The sequence below is a fragment of the Clarias gariepinus genome, chromosome 23 (assembly GCF_024256425.1).
Source record: "Clarias gariepinus isolate MV-2021 ecotype Netherlands chromosome 23, CGAR_prim_01v2, whole genome shotgun sequence".
NCBI classification, from domain to species: Eukaryota; Metazoa; Chordata; class Actinopteri; order Siluriformes; family Clariidae; genus Clarias; species Clarias gariepinus.
The window spans coordinates 23,997,948-24,015,668 of record NC_071122.1 but is presented as its reverse complement, the minus strand read 5'-3'; the positions used below and the strand labels follow the sequence as shown (position 1 = coordinate 24,015,668).

At 44.0% G+C, this 17,721-nt stretch overlaps 1 protein-coding gene across 3 annotated transcripts in view; it reads left to right on the top strand.

The window, feature by feature from the left end:
• slc38a3a (solute carrier family 38 member 3a) overlaps nt 1-15,834 on the top strand; it is a 50,890-nt gene extending 35,056 nt beyond the window's left edge. For 2 of the 3 annotated variants that reach the window (XM_053483976.1, XM_053483975.1), the window contains 11 exons: nt 418-510; nt 2,662-2,743; nt 7,135-7,217; nt 7,343-7,401; nt 8,417-8,587; nt 9,981-10,060; nt 11,025-11,125; nt 14,026-14,150; nt 14,386-14,530; nt 14,645-14,748; nt 14,854-15,834. In XM_053483976.1, the coding sequence (XP_053339951.1) occupies nt 418-510; nt 2,662-2,743; nt 7,135-7,217; nt 7,343-7,401; nt 8,417-8,587; nt 9,981-10,060; nt 11,025-11,125; nt 14,026-14,150; nt 14,386-14,530; nt 14,645-14,748; nt 14,854-14,958 (1,148 nt within the window). In that variant the 3' untranslated portion in view covers nt 14,959-15,834. The remainder of the gene's footprint in view (nt 1-417; nt 511-2,661; nt 2,744-7,134; nt 7,218-7,342; nt 7,402-8,416; nt 8,588-9,980; nt 10,061-11,024; nt 11,126-14,025; nt 14,151-14,385; nt 14,531-14,644; nt 14,749-14,853) is intronic. The other variant, XM_053483977.1, reaches the window with a different exon arrangement.
• The last annotated feature ends 1,887 nt before the right edge of the window (nt 15,835-17,721 follow it).

Sequence of the window (17,721 nt, the reverse complement as noted above, 5' to 3'; positions counted from 1 at the left end):
TTTACATGAAAGTAGTCTGAGATAAACAGGCTGAATGTGCAGGAGTGAGAAACAGAAATCCTGCTGAAATCAGAAAGTATGGTGCAGGCAGAACAGACAACACTCTCTCTTTCACACACACGTACACACACACACACACACACACACCCTCACACTCCTGAAGAATACCAGCGATGGATTCTGGATCATGAGCTAAAAATAGCGCCCATGCGTCATGGACTGTGGCTGTCCCACCTCTCGCTGACATCATCGTCTGGATTAGAGCAGGAGTGTTTATAGGAAAAATAAAAACATAAAAGGGGCACAAGTTTATGTAAGGGTTCGTTATAAGAGTGTTGATTTGTACAATGTGCATCTGTGTATGGGTCTGAATGGTCATTCAGTGTGTGTGTGTGTGTGTGTGTGTGTTTTTTGCAGGTATCCGTGCATACGAGCAGCTGGGTTTTCGAGCTTTCGGTACACCGGGCAAAATGGCTGCTGGCATTGCGATCACGCTGCAGAATATTGGAGGTGAAATTACAATGTCATAAAGTCACACACACACACACACACACACACACACACACTTTCTAAATAAGGCCCTGTTTAGACTGAACTCGAACCTCAAGTCTTTTTCTTACCCTTCCTTCCTGTCTTCTTTTCTCCTTCTCTATACAGTGCCTTGCAGAAGTATTCACACCCGCTGGACCTTTTCCACATCTTGTCACGTTACAACCACAAACGTAAAATGTATTTTATTGGGACTTTATCTGACAGACAAACACAAAGTTACATGTAATTTTGATAAATGTTTTTTATTTATTTTTTTATTTCATAAAATAAAATCTGAAAGATGTGCCGTGCATTTTTATTAACCCCAGTTTACTCTGATCCCCCTAACTAAACTCTATTAGAACCTATTGCCTTCAGAAGTTTAATCTCAATATAAATACAGCTGTTTGGTGAATCCCTCAAAGGTTTGTTGGAGAAAATTAGTGAACAAACAGCATCATGAAGCCCAAGGAACCCACCAGGCATGTCAGGGATAAAGTTGTGAAGAAGCAGGGTTAGGTTATAAGAAAAATACCCCAGGCTTTAAACATCTCACAGAGCGTTGTTCAATCCATCATTCGAAAATGAATAGAGTACAGAAAAACTGAAAACCTACCAAGACATGGACGTCCACCTAAACTGGCAGGCTGGGTGAGGAGAGCGTTAATCAGAGAAGCAGCCAAGAGGCTCATGGTAACTCTGGAGGAACTGCAGCTCAAGTGGGAGAATCTGTCCACAGGACAACTAATAGTTGAGACCTCCACAAATCTGGACTTTATAGAAGAGCCAACAAAGCCATTGAAACAAAGCCATAAGAAGTTCCATTTGCATTTTGTGACAAGCCATGTGGGGGGACACAGCAAACATGTGGAAGAAGGTTCTCTGGTTCAGATGAGACCAAAATTTAACTTTTTGGCAGCATCATGTTGTGAAGATGCTTTTCTTCAGCAGGGACGGGGAAGCTGGTCAGAGATGATGGGAAGGTGGATAGAGCCAAATACAGGACATTTAGATTTAGGACAACTTAGCAGAAAACCTTGGGACTGGGGCTGAGCTTCATCTTCCAGCAGGACAACCCCAGTACAGCCAGAGCTCCAATGGAATGGTTTAGATCAAAGCATATTCATGTGTTAGAACGGCCGACTTAGGTCTGTAAGTCCAGACCTAAATCCAGTCGAGAATCTGTGGCAGGACTTAAAAACTGCTGTTCACAGACGCTCTTCATCCAATCTGACTGAGCTTGAGATATTTTACAAAGAAGAATGGGCAAAAATTGGAACAAAAACGTAACTTACTAGGTGTGCAAAGCTGGTAGAGACACGCCCCTGACAAAGACCTGCGGCTGGAATTGCAGTGAAAGCTGGTTCTACAAAGTATCGACTTAGGGGGGGTGAATACAAACGCACGCCACACCGTTCAGATATTTATTTATTTTTAACCATTTACCATTTTCCTTCCACTTCACAATGACGTGCCTCTTTGTGTCGGTCTGTCACATAAACTCCCAATAGAATACATTTACGTTTGTGGTTGTAATGTGACAAAATGTGGAAAAGTTTAAGGGGTGTGAATACTTTTGCAAGGCAATGTACATGATAGCAGCCAAAGACAATGATCCCGAATCCACGTCCACGATTAAGTAATCGAATTATCTCGAGATTGTGTGTGTATATTTTCCACACGGACTTGACGCACACACGCCCGCTCAGAGCTCGAACACCCCATCATCCTCCTTCAATCAGTGTCTCATGTTGATGCCTTAATCGAGCAGCCGGCAGTATTTCTTATCAAAGCAACAAAAAAAAAAAGAAAAAAGATTTTCCCAGCAGCGAAACACCATCCTGTATTACTGTAACGTTAACATCTCGACTGTCTCTGTTTATGTTCACTTTTCCTACAATTGTCCTCTTTTTAGTCGAAATTTTGAAGTCCACAATGAGATAAAAAGACCCGGCGCTGTCCGGGAGCGGCTCACACACGTTTACACGGGATAAAGATAGACATCTTAGACATGATTCCCTTGATTTTAGTGACATTGACTTCCAGCATAATAATCGCAACGTCCTGTGGTAGGGGTGTGTGTGTGTTTGTCTCTCATGACTGTCCTCTCTCTCTCTGTCTCTCTCTCAGCCATGTCCAGCTACTTGTACATAGTGAAGTATGAATTTCCTTTGGTGATTCAAGCCTTTCTCAAGGTGGACGCACTGTCTGGGTAAGTGTGTGTGTGTGTGTGTGTGTGTGTGTGTGTAGGTGTGTGTGTGTTTGCTATGTGTGTGTGTGTGTGTAAGACAATGAAACTTAGTGTACACCCAAATTTCCAGACAGTACCTTGCTGACTCTAGACAGCCTCGTAGCCATAACATGATTTTCTGTTTATAATCTGTATAAATAAAGTAAAAGGTTTTGTCTGTGCATTAAGTAAGAATTCACCCTTTTAATGATATGTTTGACATTTCAGCCACTGGAGGACCAGAGACCAGTCTCAGAAAAAAATCGTCCATCTAGATTTTGTCACATCACACAAAACTGTCTGTACAGAATTTACTGAATCTCCTGCAGTCCTTAGATGTCTGCCTGAAGTTTAATCTGCACCATCAGTGAATCTAAATGTTTAAATGTGGAGTAAAAGTGATGTTATGAACAGTTCTGTCTGGGATTTAATAATCTACTTTAAAATAATCTACTAATGCGCTACTGTCTCAATGTAAACAAACACCTGCACCAATAGATATTAATTAGAAAAGATAAAGTGAATATTTTTACTGGGATTAGTTCATATTTTCACTTTGGCTGAAATAACAGCGCTGAAGTGGTATAAGTGAATTTTAACACGCTGGAGTGGTTTTAAGACAAAACTTCATCTTTATCCTTTTATCTACTTTTTCCACTTCTCATCTGTGATTCACTCTCCGATTACCGAACAGGGAGTGTATTTGTCTGAGCACCAAAGAAGGACAACTTAGTGTAAACAAGGCGTAAGATACTCAACCTTACAGAATGGGATTTCTTTGTATTAATAAGTTAGACAGAGAGTTCTGCTGTACAGAGAGACACACAGACATGTACGTGGGCTTCAACCTCAAATAATAATAATAATAATAATAATAATAATAATAATAATAATAATATCACTGATTACATGAAAGATCAGCAGATTATTTTTAGCTTTAACCTTTTAACTATTTCCACAAACTCTTTAACCCTTAACAATCGCTACTTATGCTAATAAAAGTAATAATTATATATAATTTAGGTGCTTCTTAAACTCATCTGTGGGTAAAACATTTAATCACAGCTCAGGTGGCGTAATCATCCCCAGGGTCTGTCCGGCTGACGTACACACCACATGATGGGAAACGTCTGTGTATGTGTGTGTGTGTGTGTGTGTGTGTGTGTGACGTCTGTTTATTCTGACGTGTGGGATTGAATTGAGAATCCTGGAGCTGTGACGCTCAACCATTCAGCCTAATTAGCCAGTATGGATCATTCCCTCAGTCTACCTTTACTTACTGATTCCCTGTGTGTGTGTGTGTGTGTGTGTGTGTGTGTGTGTGTGTGTGTGTGTGTGTGTGTGTGTGCTTTCTCCCAGCTTCCCTGAGGCTTTGTGAGTCAGTCACAGCAGGCAAAAAGAAACGCTGTCTCACCGGTGTGTGTGTGTGTGTACGTGATGCAATTGTGTGCGTGTGGTTATCTGTTGAAGGTAAGATAATGTGTAGGCACAGTTTGGTGTGTGTGTGTGTGTGTGTGTGTGAGAGAGAGAGAGAGTGAGACAGCAGATGTCCTAAGACACTCGGAAAGGCGTCTGAAATGAAACGTCATGGACACGACCCGTGAGCGTCTGTACATATTCACTTCTCCTGGACCACTGAGGAGGCTCACGGGAGACGAGAGCGTTATCAAGGATGCAGGCGGTTTCCATAGCGATAGCTTACTCTTTACTCCTCTATCAACATGAGCACAAAAATAAATGAATAAATAAGGTGATGCTTCGGTCAGACTCGGCAGTCAAATAAAAACCGATGATGTCTGAGCGAGTGTGTGAGATCTCAGGACGGTTGACTTGTGCAGTGTTTGGTGTTTAGGTTGTGTGACATGAAATGGTGCAAATGCAGGAATATCGACTCCACGGATGAAGAAAACGCCGCGAAATGTCCCTCTGATAGAGAGATCAATAGATTTCTTTTATAGCTAATTAATAGAATCAGTTGAATTGTGTGTGTGTGTGTGTGTGTGTGTGTGTGTGTGTGTGTGTGTGTGTGTTTGTTGGCATGTGTCTCACCATCTGACTCATCCCTCTGCACACTTGAGGCTGGAAGAACCGCAGAACATAACACTTTCCCTCACACACACACACACACACACACACACACACACACACACACACACACACACACACACAGATATCTGCGGCTTGGTCTCACCACTTAATTACAAAGCCTCATTTTCACTTTTTTTTTTACTCCAAACCCAAGTTCTCCCCCTACTCCTCACCACACACACACACACACACACACACACACACACACACACTCCTCACAATGATGAAGTTTGCTTTCAGAGCATCTCAGCCTGACACTCGCTTCCTGTTCCAGGTCAGGATGTGGCAGGTCACTGTGTTTCTTTTGGCCTGCTGAGATGGGAGAGCTGAGTGGGGCTGAACCCGGGGCAAATAATCAGCTTAAGGGCTTTAGAGAGAGAGAAAGAGAGAGAGAGAGAGGGAGAGAGTGGGGGCGGTGAGATCCTGTTTTTAAAAGAAGACTGTGTGGAACCCACTTCACTTCCTCATCAAGCGCTCCAGCCAAGCAAACTGTGACTGACGGAGAGGCCACGCCTCCTTTACTCTGACTGACATAAACAGAGATTGGCCAGCCACACCTCCTTAATTGTGACTGACAGATAGAGACCATCCCTCTTTTACTCTGACTGACAGATTCAGAGGCCACACCTCCTTCACTCTGACTGACAGATACAGAGGCCACACCTCCTTCACTCTGACTGACAGATTCAGAGGCCACACCTCCTTCACTGTGACTGACTGATACCGAGGCCACACCTCCTTCACTGTGACTGACTGTTACCGAGGCCACACCTCTTTCACGCTGAATGACAGATACAAAGGCCACGGCTTCTTCACTGTGACAGACAGCTATGGAAACCACGCCTCCTTCACAGTGACTGACAGATAAAGTAGACACACCTCCTTCACGCTGACTGACAGATAGAGGCCACGCCTCTTTTTACTCTGACTGACAGATACAGAGGCCACGCCTCCTTTTACTCTGACTGACAGATACCGAGGCCACGCCTTCTTCATGCTGACTGACAGGTCCACTCAGTCAGCGACTTTTGCCCAACACACACACACACACACACACACACACACACTGTCCTTACATTCACTGTGTTTGCAGTATTTTGAGGAACTAAACAGTAAACAGAATGATGAAGCAGAACTGCTCGGTTTCTGTTTGAGGTGTCGCAGGACGCAGGCTGTGTGCAGGAGGAGACGCGATGCAGAACTGATCAGATATTTCAGCGTGTAACAAACTAACAGAGACACAGGAGAGACACAGGAGAGACACAGCAGAGACAGCAGTCATAATTAAAGCTGATTGTGAAAACTTGCTTTGTTGCACAGATACAGAACAATTTCAGTTATTTTTTCTGTTCACGGCGTTTCTGAACTAAACGTTATCCACTCATCATTTATACCACTTTATCCTGTATACAGTCGCGGGAGGCCTTGAGGCTTTGGGCGTGTACACTCTGCATAGGTTGCTAATCCATCACATGCTAACTCATGCAAACTCCACCCACGCAGACCCCAAGGTGGGAATTGAACCCAGACCCCCGAGTTTCAAGGCGACAGTGCTAACCGCTACACCATCGTGTCGCTAAAACTGTATGTTATGAAAAGTAATATATACAGTGGTACCTCTGCAAACAAACGCGGGTGAGTTTTTGCCTTAAGAGCTAACATTTTGCAAGAAATTTGTCTCGGCAAACAAATTTCATCATATGGGCGAACAAACCGAGTCAAACCGAACAAAGGCTATGTTGCGCGTACGTCTGGTAGTCCTTGTTTGTGATTTGCAAGATTTAGTGAAGCCATAGCTCCATGGGTAGAAAGAAAAAAAGGGTTTCAGTTTGTTTTTTTTTAAAGCTGCCGGTGCCAAGAGGAATCATAAGTTCAGGTTAAGTGAGGTTTAATTTCTATTTATTTCATATTTTACTTCTTTTATGTCTTTTCTAAATGTTTTGATTGTTTTTATATGCAAAAATATGATTATAGTGTTGGAAATTGGTAATTTTTGTAATATTTTTGCATGGCTGGAACGGATTATCTGCATTTACATTATTTCCTATGGGACAATATGTTTCACAATAAAAACTTTCACCTTAAAAACTCGGATTGAATTAAACCCACATGTTCATCTGATCAGCTGGTACACACAGGCCTGCTCCAGTTCCTCCAAAGCTCCTACAGAAGGTTCCTGTCTAACGTCTAGGCTGTGATAATGTCCTTCTTCTCACTCTCACTGTGATGTATTTATCCTCTCTCTCTCTCTCTCTCCCCCCCCCCTCCCCCCCTCCCCCTCTCAGTGAGTGGTACCTGAACGGTAACTACCTGGTGGTCATCGTCTCCATCTGTATCATTCTACCTCTGGCTCTGATGAAGCAGCTGGGTGAGTCTATGATCAGTACATAATAACACGCAGAAGAAGAATGATGTTGTGTTTCTCATTTTAACTCTGTGTGTGTGTGTGTGTGTGTGTGTGTGTGTGTGTGTGTGTGTGTGTGTGTGTTTTAGGCTATCTGGGCTACACCAGTGGGTTCTCTCTCAGCTGCATGGTCTTCTTCCTTATCGCAGTACGTTCTTCACCCCCACTCTCTCTTTCTCACACACACATACACACACATTTAACTGCAGCCCGAGGCTTCCCACGTGTGTGTGTGTGTGCGATTCAGAATGAAATGCTTTTCCCTGAGCCAGTGTGCTGACAGTGTGAGAGTTAAACATCTGATTCACTCAGCTGCCAATTAAATAAATTCATCACCTCCTTCTATGTGTGTGTGTGTGTGTGTCTGTGTGTCTGTGTGTGTGTGTTAGCATGACTCATTTGATGTGCTCACTTATATGTGTGCATGTGGCAGGTTTGCTATTGTCTTGTGTGTGTGTGTGTGTGTGTGTGTGTGTGTGTGTGTGGTTTCCAGTATGTCTTATTTACTTTCCCCATGTTTTTTTCTTTTTCTCATATCATGCAATTTATTCTCTTCTTTTTACTACTTGATTTTTTCCCCAGATTTTTTCTTCTTTCCTTTTCTCATGTTCGTCTTCTTTTCTTGTCTCTCTTCTTGTCTCACACCATCATGTTTCTTCTCTCTTTGTTGTGTTTATTTCTTCTTTCGCTATCTCTTTCCTTTTCACATCATCTTTTCTTCTCTTTTTATCTTTTGCTCTTCTCTCCTGTTTCTGATATCATTTTCTTCTCTTTTCTTTTCATATTATCTAATCTCTCTCTTTTATATTTGTCTCTCCTCTCTCCTCCTCTCTCCTTCTCTCCCCATATCTACTCTTTTATTTCTCTTTTTCTCTTCTTACTAGAGAAAAACGAACCTGCACGCTCATTATAGGTGTACATTAAGGAGAGTTAATCTGTTATTAATCGTTTATAAATGAAGCTCTTCAGTAAAAGTGTTTATGTACAGTAAACCTTGTGAGTATTAAACCTGGGAGACTCAGAGCTGTTCTGTCTCTTCTGTTCGTCTCCTCGTGCTGGGAGACAGACCTCTGAGACGACTTTGAGTACCAGAGTGATTAGTAGCCGGTTGAAACATCTGATGAATGAAAGCCCTGCTGTCCCTCTGTCCTCTGTCCTCTCAGGTGATCTATAAGAAGTTCCAGGTGCCGTGTCCCTTCACCGACTTCTCGTCCTTGAACCGGACGGTGCCGTTAAACAACAGCAGCGTGGTGGCGGTGGCACACAGCGGGGTGACCATGACGCCCGAGGACGACCCGTCCTGCAGCCCTCGCATGTTCAACCTCAACATTCAGGTCTCTCAGTCTCTCTTAACACCTCGCTTTCAACCTGTTCTTCTCTTCCCGTTTTATCCTGTGACCCTTCGAGTGAGAAACACACAGAGGACAGAGGACAGAGCACAGATTAAAAAAATAAAGACAGGTCTTGTCAGAGCGCGAGTTTGTTAGAAAGCATTTGGTTGGCAAAATGTAAATGTGGCGAGAGAACGTGCGGCGTACAGACACCTGTCTCCAAATGAGCGTCCTCACTGCCGGAGGTCCACCGAACCCTGGGAGATCTCAGTAAACCATGCCGTCCTGAGAGCGAGCTCGGCTAGTTATTTAGCCGCAGGGAGGTAGCGCTGGTGGAGGCGTTGTCATGGTTACAGCCTGTGTTTTTTTTCTAACATTTTACAGTATATTAGCACGAAGTCTCTGGCCCGGCTATTAATCTATTTAAAAAGGTGCTTATTAAAGGTTAACTGTACTTCACCGGAAAGTACCACTAAAGTACCGCTGAAGTACCAGTGAAGTACCACTGAAGTACCGGCACTTTAGTGTCTAACAAAGCAGCGTTTTTGGGAATCCTTCTGCTTTAAAGTTAATCAGAGAGAAGTGAAATTATACAGAGACGATGCAGACGTGACATTTACGTCCCTCTCCTCTTCGTTCATTTCTTCCTCTTTTAGAAACAACACACCAAAAAAACTCTCTCTCTCTCTCTCTCTCTCTCTCTTTCTCTTTTTCTCTCCCTTTCTTTTTCTCCCTCTCAGTTCAGTTCAGTTCAGTTTACAAGAGCTTTATTGGCATGAATGTTAACAAAAGTATTACATTGTTGCCAAAGCCAGTAGAAAACATTAATTACATTAATCTGAATTCATAAACCTACACAATATATAAACGTATTAGATATGATAGAATATCATATAATACATACATACCCTCTCCATCCCCCCCTCTCTCTCCCTTTCTCTCTCCTTCTCCCTCTCTCTCTCTCTCTCTCCGTCTCTCAGAGAGTTCAGACACTAAATTATTAAACCTGGTTTCTCCTTTAGTCCTGTACTGAGCGTCATGCAGCTCTGCACCGGCTTCACACATGCCTAATCTTCTACTGTACTACTGCTGAGTGTGTGTGTGTGTGTGTGTGTGTGTGTGTGTGTGTGTGTGTGTGTGTGTGTGTGTGTTGTTCCACATGCCAGTATTAGCATCCCAATGGGATGTTCTGTGAGAATCCGTAGCCGGGGCCGCGGGACTGGCATCCCAAATCGTCCCACAATTAGTCTCCTGAACAATCGTCCCTGTGTGAAGAGCCTCGTCTGTGACGCTCTGTAAAGTGCCGGGCTGTTAGTTAAGCAGTTTGGAGTGGAAGTCTCGGTAACCATGGTGACGTGTCCCTTTTTTTTTTTTTGCATGTGTGTGTGTTTTCCAGACAGCCTACACTATTCCCATCCTGGCGTTTGCGTTCGTGTGCCACCCGGAGGTGCTGCCAATTTACACCGAGCTGCGCAAGTAAGTAGGCGCCCCGGTCCGCACATTTCTGGACGTGACGTGCATGACGGCGTGCTGACCCGAGCTCGGGTCTGTGTGGATAACCGTGAGAATGTGATGATGATGATGATGATGATGAGGAGGAGGAGGAGGAGGAGGATGGTGTGAATGCCTGTGTATCGTGTGCCAGTCGACCTCGTTTCAGTGAGCATACGTCATGCAGGGAGCGTGTCCCGACTCGCCTGAAAGACACCTCAGCATAAAAAGAACATAAACAAGAAAACAAGGCTGTGGGAACATTTTCGAAATAATACCCGTCATTATTGCTGTCTTTATAAACTGTTCCGTTAGCTCTGAACACCAAAACATTCAGCGTGTCACTATGGAGGGAAAGTCCAGCACGAGACGTACAACAACTCCATGATGTGCAGTTGGGGGGAAATAATCAACCTTTAGCGCAGTAACTCTGATTAGTTACTACGGCTGTCAATGTTAATGCGTTAAGGCGTGTAATTTTAACATTTTAACATGTTTGTGCAAATTAATCATATGACATATGAGTTTGACCCTAATGGCTTCCCATAATTGCAGTGCAGTAATAGAGAAAAATCAACACTTTCCAATTTACATTTAGGCATTTGGCAGACGCTCTTATCCAGAGCGACTTACATTTTTATCTCATTACACATCTGAGCAGTTGAGGGTTAAGGGTCTTGCTCAAGGGCCCAACAGTGGCAACTTGGTGGTTGTGGGGTTTGAACCTGGGACCTTCCGAACCGTAGTCCAATGCCTTAACCACTGAACTACCCCTGACCCCTTTTCTCGTGTGACAATAGAGAAGCTGTGTTTTATTTAACGCTGAAGACCAGCCAGTGTAGATCAGGGCCTAACGCGTCTGACGTAATAAATTAATAAGAGAGAAAGACTGACTGTTTGTGTGTGTGTGTGTGTAAGTGTGTGACATCTCGTTATTTTCTGGTTTCAGCCCCACCAAGAAAAAGATGCAGCACGTGTCCAACATCTCCATCACCGTCATGTACGTCATGTACTTCCTCGCTGCGCTGTTCGGATATCTGACCTTCTATGGTGAGGAGCACACACACACACACACACACACATTTTTTGGGTCACTTTCTTCTTTAAATAATTACACACCATGAGAGACAGTTCAGAACATAAAACAAACAAATAAACAAAAAATACAATATTAATAATAATAATTTAAAAATGAATCCTACTTTCTTTTTTATAATCAATTCATTGAAGAGGAGACGTTAGCTTCTTTCTGGATAATCACATTTATTTGTATAATGTTCTCTCTATATATATTAGTGATGCGCGGGTCGTCTGGTAACCCACTGGTCGGGTCTATTTTCATATTTTATTAAGTTCTTAATGATAAGGTTGATAAGGTTACGTCACGTGACAAGTCGGCAAGCAGCTACCGCTGCCAGTCACAACAAAAACAAAGAAATAAAAGTGAAGATGGAAGACGAGGTGTGAGAGAAATAGAGGTCAGGAATTTACATCATTAAAAGAAAAATAAGGTCAGGCTGCTAAATCTAATGTTTTAGCATTCTTTTTGCACAGCGAACGTAAAAACGCTAAATAAACATTTCCGTGTGATAAATGTCAGTGGTTATTTAGCGTAGGCTGTAAACTGTAGGCCTGCCCTATACAAATCTAAAATAAAACGTTGTTTAGCCTAGATTACAAATGCTGCTTTGTAAATGTTTGAAATGTGTATCATTATCTTGTTATTAATATGACCTGATTTATTGTTCATATTCATAATCATATGTTGTTGCCAGTTTACAGGGCGACGTTTCCAAGGACTGTCAGGCTGAAATAAAGGCTGTTTTTATTTGAATTACAATGCCTAGTATGTCTATTTAATGGTCGCGGGTGCGGGGTGGGTTGTAAAAATAGATACAGTGGTGCGGGGCGGGCTGGGGCGGGCCGAATAATTTCATAAAAGCGGGACCCGCGGGTTGGAAAAATACCTACAGGGAGACAGGAAGGACGGCTGATCATCCTCGCAGTGGAAGACCACGTGTAACAACACATCCGAATATCACACCTGAGTGACAGGTACAGGACGGCCACAACAACTGCCCGAGTCACACCAGGAACACACAATCCCTCCATCAGTGCTCAGACTGTCCGCAATAGGCAGTCCATGAGGAGGAGATGCACTGCAGTACTTCAAGCAGCTGGTGGCCACCAGATACTGACTGGTACTTTTGATTTTGAGCCTCCCTTCATTCAGGGACACATTGGGAAACATTTTTTAGTTTATGTCTTATGGTGTTGACTCTTTTAGTGTTCATACAAATATTTACACATTAAGTTTACTGAAAGTAAAAACAGTTGAAAGTCAGAGGACGTTTCTTTTTTTGCTGAGTGTATATATATATATACACCGTGACACCGACTGGTCACCATTTCACAAGGGTTAAATTATTGGGCTTCATCAAGCAAAGAAATCAACTAAGGAGATTTGAAATGACTGGAACTGGATCAACACTGGATTATCTAAATCTGGAGGGATCGTGCAGAACCGTCACCTCTGTGGACGAAATGTGATCTGAAAAAAAGTCATGAATCTCTATGAGTTTACCTAAACACTTGATGAAGTTATATGGAAAAAAAAAATCAATGTTGGAAATTAGAGCTGTGTTTAATAGTAAAGGTTAGAGCATTTACACACACACACACACACACAAACACAATGTGATGAGAACTCACAGGATTGGGTCTATACAGCTGTGTGTCCATAAGAAAACCACTTGTTAGTGAGACTCATCAGAAAAAAAGGCTTCAGTTTGCTGGAGAACATAAGGACTGGACTTTGGAGCGATGGAAAAGGTCATGTGACCTAGTTGAACCTATTCCAGAGTGATGGGCGTGTCAGGGGTAAGAAGTGAAGGACATAAAGTGATGCTCCCATCATGCATAGTGTCCCCTGTACAAGCCTCTGGAGACAGTGTTATGATCTGGGGTTGATCAGTCGCTCAGGTCTAGACTCAGTAACGTTATGGGGCAATAAAATGAAGTCAGCTGACGACCTGAATGTACTGAATCACCAGGTTATCACATCTATGGAGCACGACTCAGAGTGTGAGAGATTGTTTCAATGCAGTGGCGCGGTGGTAAAGTGCTCACCCTATCATCCGGAGATCGCTGGTTCGAACCCCAGGTGATGCTGTTTCCCTCTCACAGCCGGAGGTCTAGAGAAAGCTGATTGGCCGAGCTCTCTCAGAGGGGAGGCGGCTAGCGCTTTCCTCTGAGTGTGTTCCTCCGCCCCTAACGCTGCGTGAGCGAGCAGTTCGAAAAGATGCGGTCGCTGGCGTCACGCGGTTCGGAGGAAACACGTGATAGTCTTCGCCCTCCCGACTGAATGGTGGTAGTAGCCTTAATGTGGAAGCCCCCTAGTGACGGGGAGGAATTGGACACGACTAAATTAGGGAGAAAATCTGGAAAAATTCCAAAAAATAATTATAAAAAAAAATTTTATTTAAAAAACCAGTACAGATGATTATTTTGGGATATTTAAGCAAATATTCTGTTTTTTAACCTATTAAACCACCAGCACCACCTCTCTCAACACACAACTGAAAGGCATTGTGGGTAATGCAGGCTAAGTAAAGTAAAGTGAACATCAGGCAATTATGACATCTGTTGATAAAAAAAAGTTTTGCATTTAAAATTAACAATGGATGCTGTTATAGATTATGATTAATATAAGGATTAGTGTAATTGATTTTCTTTTTTTTTGTATGTTGGATTTTTCTGATGTAATGATGTTTAAAATGGAAAAAGTGGTATCACTGCTCCATCTAGTGGTCAGAATGGAACATCACACCATGTGTAATTAGAGCTCTGATTAATGTAAGGCACTACAGATGTGTACCAGTTAGGGATTATTTACTGCTCATCCTGTAATATATATGTATATGTATATGTGTGTGTGTGTGTGTGTGTAGATAAGGTGGAGGCAGAGCTGTTGCACACCTACAGCAAGATCGACCCGTACGACACCCTGATCCTGTGTGTGCGTGTGGCTGTACTGACCGCCGTCACACTCACTGTACCCATTGTACTGTTCCCTGTGAGTCAGCAATTGCGCATACACACACACACACACACAGAGACACACATCCTGAATCATGCATCCTAAAGCACCGAATCAATTGCTATGAATGTCTTTTATTTAAGATGTCATGATGAAATTTATGTTTTTTTTTTCTGGAGAAATTCCTTCCTGTGTTGTAACTCTCATTAGACCTCATTAGACCTCGTGTCACATCCTCTCACCCGTGCGTTTCCCACCGATACCCTTGCAGGTGCGGCGAGCCATCCAGCAGCTCTTCTTCCCCAATAAGACCTTCTGGTGGCCGAGACACATCGTCATCGCCGTCCTCCTCCTCACCACCATCAACCTGCTCGTCATCTTCGCCCCCAACATCCTCGGCATCTTCGGGGTCATAGGTCAGACCGGCCGCTTACAAAGAGACACAGCGTTTTCACACCACAGTATGAAAGTGTGTTCACATGCGTGCATGTGTGTGTGTGTGTGTGTGTGTGTGTGTTTGCTCCGTACAGGCGCTACATCCGCCCCGTGTCTCATCTTCATCTTCCCGGCCGTATTCTACATCCGCATCGTACCCAAAGAGGACGAGCCCCCGCGCTCAGCGCCTAAAATCCTGGTGAGGTTTCACTCAGACTGTCGATGTGAAAAAAAAGGGAAAAAAAGTTTATAATCTCCTGCCACTCTTTGTCTCTCTGTCTCCCTCTGTCTCTGTCTCCCTCAGGCTGCCTGTTTCGCTGGTCTGGGTGTCCTGTTTATGATCATGAGCCTGAGCTTCATCATCATCGACTGGACGTCAGGCAGCAGCAAAGCCAACAGCGGTCACTAGGCCACAGTGTTTTTAAACAGCTCTTCAGTGTAGTGTAGTGTGTGTGTGTGTGTGTGTGTGTGTGTGTGTGTTTGTGAAATCTCTCTCAGTGGAACTTTGTCATCAGTACAGTGTGGATCACTGATCCAGATTTCCGTGTGTGTGTGTGTGTGTGTGTGTGTGTAAGTGTCATTCTGTCAGGCATAATAACCCCAGATGATGATGATGGTGATGATGATGGTGATGATGATGAAGACTCAGCAGTGAGACTGTACGCGGACCCTGAAACTTCCTGCTAAATAACATTCGATATTCACCCAAACTGACCCTTAGCACAAATTTAAACAGTCCAGATCGCTACACCGGCCCGAGGGTGACCTCTGACCTCGGCAGGATCCCTGTACAGGATAACGTGGACAGGAGGGGCTGATTGTTTTCAGATTGTGTAGGTGTCTGTCCTTCTCTCTCTCTCTCTCTCTCTCTCTCTCTCTTTCGATGTGGCAATAATCATCTGGAACACTCGCTGTGGTTCTGTAGCGTATGTACAGTATATACACACCGTAGAGCACATTAACCCTGTGGCACAATATGCAAAACTGTACATAACTTTGTCAGCCGTATTTTTATACGTGTGTGGATTTCTATCACAGAGTATATGGATGGATAAATATAGAGCTACGTGTGATTGTGATGCCTTTGATATCTGCCCATGAGCACTTCATCACGGGGAGTTCATCTCATCTGGATTATGGGGGAATAAAAAAAATGTAAAAAGACACACATGAAAAAAAAAGAGTGTGTATGGTGTAGAGCGGGTTTAACATGCTGACGCGACAGAGATCTCTCCGGACAAGTGTGGGAGGTGTAGGAAAGAAAGAAAGAGAGGGAGAGGGAGAAAGAGAAAGAGAGGGAGAGAGTGAGAGAGAGTGAGAGAGAGAGTGAGAGAGAGAGAGAGAGAGAGAGTAGGTTATACAGTAAAAAGACGCTGCTATGACGGTTACTCAACAGGCTCACGCTCGTGCTCACAGAGTAATACAGCTCCTGAAACACACACCTCGACTAAATGTACCACGCCTCACACCACAGTGCTGCTGGATTCTGGGTTCTGATTGGCCAGAAGGTTCCATCCATATACAGATCACAGGATTGTTTGTAATGAATATTTCCGATAAGATGTCGTTTCTATAGCAACAGCTCGTTCACAGGGACTCGTACAGCGGAGGCTACGGTTAAAGTCATTAATGTGGTGATGGTGAAGTTTTGCGCAGATGTAATCGGTATGGGAGGAGTCCTCAGCATCAGCGCTTTGTAGGTAAAGCTGCGATTAAGATTTTAAGACACGACGTCTCACAAAGTAAAAATATCTTGATCATGTAATTATGGGTAAATTTGCGGGGATTCACAGTAAACCTCCCCCCCCCACCCCCTCCGTTGGGTCGACAGCGTTAGTGGTTAACGCTGTCGACCCAATCATCCCCCCTCCACCACCCTCCAGGGTCAGGGTTCGATTCCTGCCGTGTTTTCCTGATTGCTGTTGGTGATATACAGTAGAACGGAATGGTGGTGTCACGTCCATGAAATTAGAGGCGGAGCTTGTGTAGGATGGAAGGGTGCGTAATTCTTTATTCCAAGAATCAACAGGAACTATGGGTTTTAGGGACGATCATGTGAAGTTGGGACCCCCGGGTCAGGGGTAGCTCGTGGTTAAAGCCATTGTGGTCCCCTGAATGGATCTTCCCAGGTTTAAACCCCATCACCCCTGACTTGCCCCTGATGGGCCCTTGAGCAAGGCCTCAACTGTTTAGATGTTTCAAAAGATAAAATGTAAGTTGCTCTGGATAATTGTGTGCATGTTCTCCACGGGCTTGGTGGGTTTCCTCCTGAGGTTTTGGGTTACTAATCAGGAAGTTGCTGGTTCAAGGCCTAGCTCCACCAAGCTGCCATTGTGGTCCCCTGACCAAGGCAGTATTGTGGCTGATCCTAGGCTCTAAGCATTTACAGGTTGGTGTGTACGATAATTTGGTGGTGTAGGTCAGTGTGTCTGCACTTGTGTTGATTAGTCAGTCCAGTGTGAAGTGTGTGTGAGAGGGGTGTGTCCGATCAGCCACAATGCTGGTGGCTTTGCGGATGCAGCGTGTGGTGTAGATGTCTTCAATAGAGGGGAGAGAGACCCCGATGATCTTCTCCGCTGTCCTTACTATCCGCTGTAGGGTCTTGCGGTCCGATATGGCACAATTCCCAAACCAGACAGTGATGCAGCCGCTCAGGATGCTCTCGATAGTCCCTCTATAGAAGGTGGTCAGGATCGGTGGTGGAAGCTGGGCCTTCCTCAGTCTTCTCAGAAAGAAGAGACGCTGTTGGGCTTTCTTGTGCAGGGAGCTGGTTGTTGAGAGACCAGTTGAGGTCCTTCTCTAGGTGGACACCCAGGAATTTGGTGTTTTCGACAATCTCCACAGAGGAGCCGTTGATGCTCAGCGGAGAATGGTCGCCTCGTGTCCTTTAACTTCACGTAAAACCCTTTTTACTTAATTCGTATTTAACTTCTGTTTTTCGGCTCTCGGTTTAAGTCGCAAGAACGCGAACCAGCAGAGGGCGTGGTGTTTAAAAACAAGGGAAAGTGTTTGGCTCAAGTAATTCGTTCCAACCCCGAACAAGTGGATTTCAGAAGTTGTTTATTCGTGAGCACGAGCGACGGATAACGACGAGTTTGAGCGAGTTCGCTTTAGCACTTTCTCTTTTCTTCAGAAGCACAATTTAGAAGAACCGTTAAACACTTAACCTCTT